Raw genomic sequence first — 12,143 nt, forward strand, 5'->3', positions numbered from 1 at the left:
TTGTAACAGCTGGTGTTTAGAAAAAAGAAAAGAAAAAATTAAAAAGTGGAAAATTTCCTTCTGAATTTCCTTCTTGTGTAAACATAGAAATATTCAATTACAGTACAAGTAAATCTAAAGCAAATGCACTTAGTTGCTTTCCACCACAGGTCCTGCACAGGGAGTTGTACCCACATATCTCCTACAGACTGAGTAACAGAGGCTCTCTGTGAGCACCCTCGCTCCACCTGTCATCCTGTTTGGCTGCTGCCGACTCTTATTCATTGCTGCCAGCTGCTAGCATCCAGGGCCTGGCGACCAGCAGCTTTTTCCCCCATTGGTCGTCTTCTCGGCCCCGCTCCAGACTGGGCCCTTCGCTCAAGAAGAAGAGTTGGAGCTCTCCCACTAAATCCACTGAGACCCAATTACAGGGACTGCAGGAGGAATGGCGAAGAAATGCAAAGTTACTTTGCTTTAATTGAGGATGCGTTTAACACTTTCCTCTGGCCACTGTGGCCACTTTATGTCTCCAATGAAGCTGAGAGCCCTCCAGTGGGACTTATATACATATATCTGTTTGTAACAGAGGCAAATAACACTCACTGATCAGTGGTTTAGATATTTAAGGGGCGGCAGGTGTGATTTAGGACGTCATATTTCCAGTAAAACAAGAATAGAAGAAGCACGCTTCTTAAAAGTGTAAAAACACATTAGATTTGTGGTGAAGAAGCAACACTTTAATGTGGGTGTATATCAGGAGAGTTGCTCTCCTTCCTGGTAAGAGAGTTGCTTCACTTGCAGCTGCTTGTTGTAATAGAGCCACATGTTAATTAGTATTGTAGTTAATCCCATATTAAAGAGACCCAAACTGTCAGGTCATATTATAAACAATCGGTCCTAATGTTCGTGCATGTGACATTTGGAGCCGCTATCTCTCCTAGCAAAATGTTCCCTAGGTACTAATTGGCCTACTTTACGCTGTCTTTCTTTGAATTGCCAGTTTCTTTATCATTTAGGATATTAGCCTTGACAAGCATCATCCCATATACCATAGGCCAACTCAAAGTGGAGGGGAGCTGCAGCTTTTCTTTTTTTTTTTTTTAAAGGGACAGCAAAAACAGGAATAAATGATTTATGCTAGCATGTAATACTGCAGGATCTACCTTCATGGGATATTAAATACTATTTGAAAGAAGAATAAAAGTTCAAACACTTAGCCAGCAGCAAAGTAAGTGTAACTTTTCTCTGCTTGCATTATTTAAGATAGGCTCCATCATTTTATCAATCTATCGATCTCTCACCAGAAAGATGAAAATGGAAAAATAATGAGGCCGATGACTGCTGTGTAAAGAACATCAATGTGCAAAATTTAATTATCTGTGCTGGAAAGAGAAAGAAAATGTGTCGGCTGTTTTCTAAAACAAAAAGAAAGTGAAAAAAGGAGCAGTTAATATTTTTCCCCCCTCTGCATATTTTAATTACCAGATCAATCATAACTACGTACTGCAGCACTGCAGAGAATAGAAAATTGCAAGTCTAAATGAAAAACAATAGATTTGCTTTAAAGTCTTCGCGCTTTTGAAGTCTAAATTAAAATTTCAGGTGCCTTTACAAGTGCCTTCTTCAGAAAGTTAAGATTTTTAATTAGCATGTTTAGATTTTGCTGAAATTAAACTTCACAGCCGAGCATCATGTGAAATGAATACTGGTATTCCCAGGCTTCAGCAAAGAGGTGGGGGAGGGACACCACAGATGAACAGAGGGAATTAAATCACTTCAACACATGAGGGGCTGTGTATCCTCTGACAGAAGCTCATGTTCTTTTGACTTGTGCTGCCACTGGCTTGATCTGAGGGCCGGGTCTCGGTGTTCAGTGGAGCAGAGAAACAACTTTGCTCTCCGACGGCGTCTGTGCAGCTCTGATTCTGCGCCTGAAATTTAGAGAATTGCGCCGTAGAATTGGTCGAGCAGCTCTCCCGTTCCGCCTTTTCCTCCTCACATGAGCTTTTCCTGGTAGTACAAGCGCTGATGTTTATTTCTCCTGGCATGTCCTTGCCGGCGCTGAGCCACCGATTTCACACATTTTTATTGGCTAATTTGACTGTGCTCTTGCCAGCAGCTGAGAGTGAGCCAGGAGTCGGAGAATTTCAGAGACAGTGCTACTGCTAGTGTTGCTGTTCTCTGACTTGGGGTGCCTGGAGGGAGCAGAAGAGCAGAGGGAGGCTCTCACCTGTCTCATAACAAGTAGATGACCATGTCAGACTGAGGCGAGCTGGGTCTCAGAAACTGCCGCTTAGATTAGTTACTGTGTGCTGCTGGTGAGTGTCTGTTTGGTGAGGGGTCAGAGAGGGAAAGTGATTGCCTGTCTCTTAAGGTGACAGGGGTTTAGAGAAGCGGATGTACACCCAGTCAGATGCCCAATAGGAGCAGTGCAGCCAGTGCTATGCGTGCGTCCATCCTCAAACATGGCTAACATTTGCACAGCAGCGGCAGTCAGGCGTGACGTCTCCGGGCTCTGAGGTTTGTGCTGTCAGGACGGTAGAAATTAAACCTGGCACTGCAGAGCAGAATGTGCTGAAACTCATCAATTCCACATGGCTAGAGAGCCAAGTGCCTATTTATAACATCTCCCCCCCCCTTCTCTTCTTTACCTGGTGTGCATCCCTGGCTCTAAACACGCATCCATAATGATGAATACACCCAACTGGGACGCTCCGACAGGGCATCAGTCAGGACAGGAAAACAAACACGGCAACACACACACACACACACACACCATCAGATCACAGCACAGCAGAGGAGGGATAAGACTGACACTGGGAACACTGATGGAAAGGTTGAGGCATCTCAGCATAAAAACACCCAGCAGAATCACAACAATCAGTCACCACACAGGAAACAAACAAGGGCAGTCAGATATATTAAACTTCTTCAAAAGGCCCAATCTGGAGCTGAAATATGGTGCTCCACTGGTGAAACACTACCACCCAGCTACCGGGATTGTTTATGTAGTCATTTACTGAATTGATGACATTTCATTTCAAAAGTTACTGTCTGAACTACTGAGAATTAGACTGATGGCATCTTGCAGGATTTCTTGAGTTATACATTTCTGTTTGGACAGAAAAATGTGTTCACTTCTATAATGTTTGCAAAGACTGCAGAAAAATATGACTTGTATTTTCTTTGTAAATATGCTGGTTGATAGTTCCATAGCTTCTCCCATCTTTTTTCCACGTAAGGCTTTGAAGAAAGTGTGTACCTAGTCCTTGCATTGTATTTAAGTGGTGAGGGACAAAGCAGTCCAAAAATGTCTTACAAAAGGGAATCTGACGATAGAATAAGGCTTCAGCTTTTCAAATTACTCACATCAAATGTTAATTAAATCACTTTAAACATATTTTTATCAAACAAATATGTTTATGTTTGGGTCAAAAAGTGTTACTACAATTAACTCATGTAAAAATGGAGCTAATTGTAGACAGTTTTCTGATGGTAACCTGTCCTCAAAAAGTCTAACAGCCTTCAATATAAGAGTCCTCGACTGAGTCAGTTCTCCATTTGTCAATGTGAGGACTTTGGCATTGGGTGAAAAGTAGGTAAGAGGACAACATTTGAATCAGTATCCACATATAAGATTAATCATCATCAACAAAAGTAAACTTTCAACCAATAAAGACTAAAACTGTAAGTGAAGAGAAGCGTTAAGTTTGGGTCAAAGCAGCTTTCCTGCACTGATGTGGAGAACAAGCGAGGACACTGACCCTCTAGGGATGTAGATGTAGACGTGAACGACTCAAGGAAGGTATTATCTAATGTCCAATTACACTCCCACGCCCCCTCACATCCCTCCTCCTCCACTCTGTCTCTCTTTGCTCTTCCTACCTTCCTCCCTCCCACCTTTCCTTCCTCTGCTTAGTATGAAGAGGACACAAGTGATAAACCAGGAGCAGAGAGCCTGTGGTTTACATGGCCCTGGAGCCCATTATGTTCCCCACAATAGGCTGGAGGCCTGGACGTGCTGTGAATAGGTAATGGTCTGGATATCCTGGGCCTGGGCCACTGCTCAATGAGCCTGAGACAACCGAGCAAGAGAGAGGCATTAGACATACCTCGTCAGCCTAGTATGAAGCAGTCTGGTCGTAGCCGGGAGGGGGGAGTGAGTGAGAGAAGTAAGAGGGTGTCATAAATGCCCCTTACGTAAGGTAGGGCATGAATAATAACACAAAGGGAATATTTAGAGGCATCTGTAAGGCAAGGATCTGTTTATTGACACAGCAATATAGACCTGTAATGTACAATATACCCTGACACCCACGCTAGTTTACTTTTAAGCATTATGTAGCCTAGGAGCAGCTTTGTATCAGACTGTGGCTTCCCCACCTTCCCAAGTTAGCCATCCACTCAAGCAATCTGTACCTAATAACTGCAAGGTTTAGCCCATGATGAAGATCTGTCTTCATTGAGCTGGAAAAGCTGTAGCGTCACCAAGCATTTTTCCTAACTGCGCAGTCCCTCATCTATGAAAGTGCCATAGAGCCCCTCAGACAATTAGGCAGGGAAAAGCTTTATGACCGTTAGACTCACTCAGTGAGCAGCACTCTCACCGCCAGCAGCGCCAGGAGCGCTGGCTCGTGCAGAAAGGTAATTACGGCGCCTCTCATAATGACACGGAGGAAGCTTGCGTCATAACACCCACAGCCTTTTATCACAGCACTGTAATTAATTATCATCCTTTACTCTTTTGATTCATTCCACTATTCATAACATATTCATACATTCAAGAGAAATTATCATTTCCTTCAGGAATTAATCAAAAGGAGGAAGAGCTGGTGGTCTCTCGATTGATGATCAAAGACGGTGTTTGTCTACCTCGCTGCATGGCGGCCGAGTTGAGGGCAAGACTCACTGGGCAAGGTCTGCGCCAACACTGAAACGCTCTGCTCTATTACTCCACGACTCTGGTTAAATCGTTGGCAAGATGCTTCACACAATTGGATTTGGGCTGAAAACACAGCTGCAGATGTTTGTGATAGATGATGTAAATGGATATGAAAATTGAAACAATTGTTAATGTGGCTTTTGTTGCACATTAGCACTTATTCCTCCCATCACTCTCCAACATACTGACTGATAAGGCAGAGTATGGAAAACACAGAACGGTTACATGATCAGCAAAGAAATCATAATAGCATAACGTCACTAAAATAGCTTTTGAATGACCTCTCCTGGCATCTGTATAGGTAAAACACAGCAGCCATTTTGAGATCTCTTTATTCATGGAGTTCACGGAGTTGAAAAGCTGCCTTACAGTCAAAATACCTCCCGTGCCCCAGTATAAAACAAGCAACAACAACAACAACATACATAAAAACATTGTCTTCACCAACATCATCACTTCCCAACCTCAGGGGAAGAAATGGCACAGTTAGACTCATAAACAGGTGTCCACCGGCCCCCACTTTGCAGCGCTTTAATAGCTGTTTGATGTTTTTGATGTCTAGTCAGCTCGATCGTACCTTGCTGCTTGATAATGAGGGCCAATAACGATTCCTGAGCTTGAGGGGTTAATGGTATGTAACCGGCAGAGCTGCTAATTACACGTTACAAACTATTTATCAGAATCTCCATCTGCGCAAGCACCACAACTCTCATTGTGCACGCTAAATTACTCCACGGATTATCATTGTAAAGCAAGTTTCAGTAATTAGGGACCCATACTGCTGTTTTCTTTTTCTGAGAGCACCAAAAGACATCAAGAGGAGAGGAGAAAAATAGAATGACTGGTTAATTTGTGCCTGATATTCAGATTGGTACAGGCCGGATGTGAAGAGGAATCTGCCTCTCCTGTAGAAAGAGGAAGAAGAAAAAAAAAAAACACACACACACGCACAAGAAATCTGTCACTGTTCTTTTTTTTCCGCCTCACAAAGGTTTATCCTGAGGGGAGTTTACACTCCAAAGTGAGAGGGAGGTGTAAATTGCATAGAGAAGCCCACATAGTCTTGGTGAGACTTGGTGAAGACTGCTTTCTTGTATGTTCAGATGGCAGCGAGAGCTTGTGTGAAAGTTGTGTGAACAGTGTGGTCCAGCAGGCCCTCGTCTCCAGTGATCGGTTACTTGAGAAATAACTGTCATATCATTCAGCCCCAAAGGTGTGCCCGAGACCGTGGAGACATGTACAGTCTTCTCTTCTTTGCCGTAAATTTTTATTAAAATTACCTTCATTATAAGACAGTGTTCATTATAAACCCAAAAACGCCGGTCTCCCAGGGCCCTGTGGATTAATAAGGACAGCGGTGTATTTTAAGCCGTAAACTCAGCTCCTCACTGTCCTTAATCTCCTTCCTACTTCACAAGGCCAAATTAACACCTCTCCTCAGCTCTGACGGGACCTCATTAGCAAACTTCCAGGGAAAGAAAGAGGAGAGCAGAACGAAAAAGAGGAGAAGAAGGAGGGAAGCGACCAATGACAGCCACTAGCTCTGGGATTAACCCTTTCTCCTCCTCCAGCTCTGCAGGAAAACTAGGTCGGCAACGTGTTTCTAATCAGTCGTCTGGTTAGCGATAATTAGAAGGCGAGATTGGATGGGAGAAGAGAGAGAAAGTGGGTGGGGAACATTGAAATGAAAAAGAAAAGAAAGAGAACCTGTCATGTCGCAAACACTTCAAAGGAGCCGACTTCTCCTTTAGAAGTGTCATGATGAGGGTCCAAATACCATGAGGCACTCCTCTGGGTCTGCGAACTGGGAGGGGAGGGACGTGGTGTTGGTTGTGGTGGAAGCAAGGACCCAGTTCTTTCTCACATTTATGCATCCTCACACACACACACACACACACACACACACACAGGGCTGTTCTACCGTCTTCACCTGTACAGTGCAGCTGCAGGGGAGCTTTACTGTATCCCAAATCACACAGACAAACAAGCACATCCAACTACACTTTCTGCGCACAGTCTGCCCCCTTCACCCCCCACCCACCACCCTGCAGCAGCAGGTCGAGGTCCCACAGCTTACACTGAGGTCACACAGACTACCGCTGGGTAAAGTTCACAAGCCTCCGCAAGCTGTTTGACATTACCAATAAGGTCAAAGTGTATCAGAAAACACCGGAGGATTATATTATTATGGCGTGCCAAGTTGCTCGCTGTACCTCGTGATCAAAAAATAGCCAAGGCTTTTTCCGCAGCAAGCTGGCTTACTTATCAATGAGCAGAACATACGCTTGTAGAAGTTACACAAGAGAGACCAAGAGGTACCCAGAGAGGCCTGCAGCTAACAAGGAAAAAAAAATCATCGCTCATTATCAGCCATCTATTTTATCTACTATGAAACATCTCTAGACTCCCAGTTGTCAGACATCAATGGTGCTTAAATTAATCCTGTGGGTTCCTGTTTGTACAATAAAGATATGGAAGGGTGCTTCTGATATTCGTGCGACTTTTCAGTTGGAGTAATTGAATTAGCACACAAATCAACCGCAGAGTATTGCCGAGTGTAGTATTGAATGTGATAGCTCCTGCCAGCGAGTACAGTTGCTTGGGCATAGTCAGTTATAAAGCATTAAAAAGAAGCTGCCAATAATCACTTCCAAGAGGACTGAACAATCCATGCTGAGTGTTCTCATGTTTACCGATGATAGGGCTTTCAGGTTAGCGTTGAGCGGGGAGTTTAGAGGGAGAGAGCGAGACTGGAAACATATTTGTGGTATCATTTCCATAAGGCTCTGCTTTGCGGACCATAACGCAGCTCACAAATGTGATTTATGACCTTGGTTTAATGGCTGGAGCAGAGTCTTGGTAGGTATCAGATGACTTTTTCAATATGGCGACGTCAGAGGGGGCACGCTGAATGCACCATCACAACAGGAAATGAGGGCTTGTCTCAGCCAAGAAAATATGAGAAGCCAGATATCTGATCATCTAATGGCAGATAGATGCTACTTCACTTTGACAGAAAAGCCATCAGTCAATAAGCACCAGATGAGCAGCAACATGAAAAGTACGCCATGGATTCCTCGCACTGTCTTTCAAATAATTCATTCTGGGAGCATGGCGATCTGCGGCGGTCAATGTGCTTATAGTATCCATAAGGGGTGTCTCCTGTTTCAGTAAATTATAATGTGGAAGGCATCAATACAAATGCTACAACTACTAAGCAGTTCCCAGACTTTCTAGGTTTGGATGCATCTGTAAAGTAAAAGGCATCAGTAAAATGCAAAAGGCACGTGACTCACCTGGGCTTGAAAACTCTTGAGAACAGGTGCCACCATCTCCCGGACTTCCTATGTACAGAAAAAAAAAGAAACGTGTGTCTCAGCATTTTTCATTTTGCAGATGCTCCACCTGTTTAGGAATCAGACCGGCCCCAGAGAGGCACAAACAGCTCCATAAGAAAGAGGACTGAAAATCTTTAATGTTAATGGATTCACTCCATAGCTCTTCTTACACTGCAACTGTGTGTGAGTGAGTGAGGTATGTTGTTCTGGGGTGTGGGTATTAGTGGTTAAACCTAAAGGGTTTGAGTGGGCATGTTTGAAAAGTGGGGCTTTCCAGTAGCTTGCGTTAGAGCTCAGAGATCCAGACTTGTGCGAGCTCCCACAGCCTCAGGTAAGGGGATTGTGCTGCCAGTGGTGACAGCCTGATCCTGTCTTAAACGCCTGTATTATACTGACAAGATTACAGCACTACACTACATACTCAGGCTGAGATAGGCAGGCAGCATAGCCACAGCAAATGGCCGCAGGGCTCATTTATAAAATTTAAAAATATTCTCTTTGACTTCAGCCCGGATGTTAATGGGCGATCATTTCAAACAAGATGATAGAATAAAAGTAACTGTAGCTTTTCATGTACTCAGCTTCATACGTTAATTGCCATTTTACCTTACAAAAGTAAGGTGGAATGAAGTCTTGGCTCATTTTAAACATAAGGCAGAAAAAAACAAAAAATAACTAAAAACATAAAACTGCCAATATACTGTAGAATTTAAAATTGTAGTGTGTATTGAAGACTGACGTAAACTCAGCACACTGTTTTATTATTAGTATTACCACTGCTGCACCGTATTAAGAGTCAAGGAAAAAAAGAAGTTGTGGCAGATGCAGCTAGTAAAAGAACTTCTAAGTTTAGCACAAACTTCAGTGTTGAGTCCTGCTCTAGCTGCATTATTCCCATATCTTCTACATTGATTTTCTTGTGACTCCTCCATAGGTGCCCTGTTGTAGGTTGATTGTAGGTTGCATTAAAGGCGCACTTTTTCTGCTTTAAAATATTCATGTGCCTATGTGTGCAGGTAAAGGTAATGCTCCTTCCTGTTCATACCGGCATGTGTGCATAAAGTGATTCCAATATGTGAATTGTGAACTGTCCATTAACAAAAATAAAGTCATTTAAACTCCTTCACTGAACACATAGGTGTGTGATCACTGTTTTGATTTGACAAATGTAAATTTATCTTTGAAGTCTTCTTTGATTCTTTGCCCACCTCTTCAAATAAAACAAAAGTGTGTTGGTTAGATTCATGTTGGAGGGTTGGTGGGTCTCGTTAGTATTCATCAGATTATGTTTAGTCAGAGTTCTGTTCCTTACGGGTTTGGCGAGACACCTGTTCAGAAATTTGGAGAAAGTCAATATCAGCTGCCAATTCTGACACCAAGATGACCTATTTCTTTTTTTAATAAGTTAGTGCTTCTTCTTTGCAGTTGAAAGTAAGTGCCAAAGGTGTGTTTTTTGTAAATGAGCCTCCTGGCCTCTCAACACAGCCAGCCAGAGGCTAACATTACTGCAAGGCCTCAGTATTTAAATATTAACTGAGCTACTGCAAAAAGGAGGGTGGGGGTTAAAACCTGACTTCTTGTTCTTTGAGCGTTCGGCACTGTTAATAAATATACTAATGCAGATTTTTACGAAAGAAATAAATAATTCTCTGTATAAAAGGTACATGCGGGGGCTTGAGCAGCAGCAGCGAAAGCAGACAGTCAGTACCTGCTGAAGTGAAGATGAGCAAAACGGCAGAGTTAAGAGAATGGGGGGGGGGGGGGGGGGGGGGGGTGCTAGACTCACCTCAGGGACATTTCTCTTGAACTCCCTGCTCAGCTCTACCAGGTGCTTGTGGGAATGTTCGCTCTCCTCTTGTCGACCCGCCAGCTCAGACGCTACAGAGTTTAGCTCCCTCTACGAACACACAGAAGAGAGAGAAACGGTGAGAGGAAGAGAGTGGAGAGAGACGGCACTTTAGGGAGCCTGCCAACGCTCATCCAGTAAAGCTTAGAGTGTACATAAATAAAAATACACTGCTGAATATTAACAATGTAATCCTTCATGATCTCACAGCAGTAATACTTACAGCTAGCCCTGGCCCATAAATAATTAAGCCAAAATAAATCCAATGCCTACAGTAGCAGAAGGCCTTTTAGATAATCAGTATTTGAAATAATCAATACGCTTGCAACGGCTATAGAGCGCCAGTGAGGGAGTGGAGCGAGAGGGAGGGGGTAGAAAGAGCGAGAGATGGGAGGGTGGGGGAGTAGGGACACGTGTAGAGGCCCATTAACCTGACAAACACTCTTACAAACAAACAGAGCTTCCAAAACCAGATTCAAACATACAAGCACCTCACTTGCTCTCGTAATTACCACAGGTCAGATCTAGTTTCAGCCTCTTTTCCGTCTCTCACCCAACTGCATCAATCTTTATATTGATCCTGCACAGATATTCAATACATCACAACAGCCTCCATACTTTAACCAAATTACCCTTTAGCTAAAACAACAGTCCTGATGGCTATTCCATTAATGTCTCCACACATTCGTGGTTAACATGTCTACGTTACACAAAATAAGAGCTCCACCCCGGCAACATGTCTGATCCACTATTCAAAGCTGTCTGTGTAGCAGGCCCTTCATCAGAACCTTGCATTCATGCTGGACTCAGCTGCACCACATGCCATCCACAAATCCGATATTATCGATCAGTCATCCAATTCCCGGCTCTTTCAGCAAACAGGAAAAAAAAAAAGAAAACAGATTCTAACTCTGCTCTCCTGTACTGAGCAGTGCTGGAACAGACAGCTGTACATTCACCTCCTCTTCGTTTTGACTGTGAATCTTCAACTGCTGGGTTACAACAAAAAAAAAAGTGGAGTAGGGGATTCAATTACCACTGCAAATTTCTATATGACGCTGGGAAATTAAATTGACTGTGTTTTAATTAATCTGCAGTCTTACTTAGAGCCAATTTAATAAATCATCACACACAGAAAAAAAAAAAGAGAAAATGGAAGGGTGAAACTTCAGCAGTGGTGGCCTCGTGGGATGGTGGCAGCCCGTCGGTCAGAGAAATAATAGAAATTAATTGAAGGGCTGCTGGTTCAAGTCCCTGGATTGATGAGTCAAAAAGTGGCTAAAGTAGAACTGTGTGCACAGTCTGGCGTGAGATGCACAGCTGTGAGCTGAGACGCTGGGACAAAGTGTCCATGAGTGAGGCATTTGCTTTTATTACCTTAATGGTTTCTCGTTACAGTGAGCTGCTTACAAGATTTAGTAATACATTCCACCAACAATGGATTAACAAATGCCATGTAAACAACTAAAATCATTCTCACCTCAAATCTACTTTAGTAGGTTTTGGTACCAGGTACTTCAATGGAGCAGGCTGCCAGAGTGACACCACATGAAACTGCCAAGACATCATTTCAAAAGCTAATGACAATGGAGGAATGCCGGTCTTGTTTCCTCAACATGTGGCTGTTTGTAACAGCAAGGAGAGAAATTCTGTTTGAGAACAGGCTGTGGTTGGACAAAGGCGATGAGTGGTTGTGATGCTTCTCTCTGACCAGTGTTTTCACATCATCCTTAGGTAACACCTCAGCAAGTTCACGTCAATATTATGCAGGACAGCTTGCTGCTATGGGTGTATGAGTACATGTGAATGGGTGTATGAGAGGCAATTTGCTTTGGATAAAATATAGCCATCTACCAACACTAGTGTGTATCTGGTTATTAAAATCAAGTTCAAGTTCAACACACTGTGTTCCTTTCTTTTTCTTCAAGACAGGAAATGTATTCCTAAATATCTGGTTGCCACCACTGATCCTCTTCTTTAAAAATCACAAGTTCTACACATAAAAGTATTTGAATATTCAGGATATATTCCTTTAGCG

General features: G+C 43.2%; 1 protein-coding gene across 2 annotated transcripts in view; it reads right to left on the bottom strand.

The window, feature by feature from the left end:
- cux2b (cut-like homeobox 2b) overlaps window positions 1-12,143 on the bottom strand; it is an 80,980-nt gene that overhangs the window by 36,331 nt on the left and 32,506 nt on the right. For both annotated transcript variants that reach the window (XM_026343374.1, XM_026343375.1), the window contains exons 2-3: window positions 10,046-10,156; window positions 8,218-8,265 (exon numbers count right to left, since the gene is read on the bottom strand). In XM_026343374.1, the coding sequence (XP_026199159.1) occupies window positions 8,218-8,265; window positions 10,046-10,156 (159 nt within the window). The remainder of the gene's footprint in view (window positions 1-8,217; window positions 8,266-10,045; window positions 10,157-12,143) is intronic.

Source organism: Anabas testudineus, chromosome 9 (assembly GCF_900324465.2).
Source record: "Anabas testudineus chromosome 9, fAnaTes1.2, whole genome shotgun sequence".
Lineage (NCBI taxonomy): Eukaryota > Metazoa > Chordata > Actinopteri > Anabantiformes > Anabantidae > Anabas > Anabas testudineus.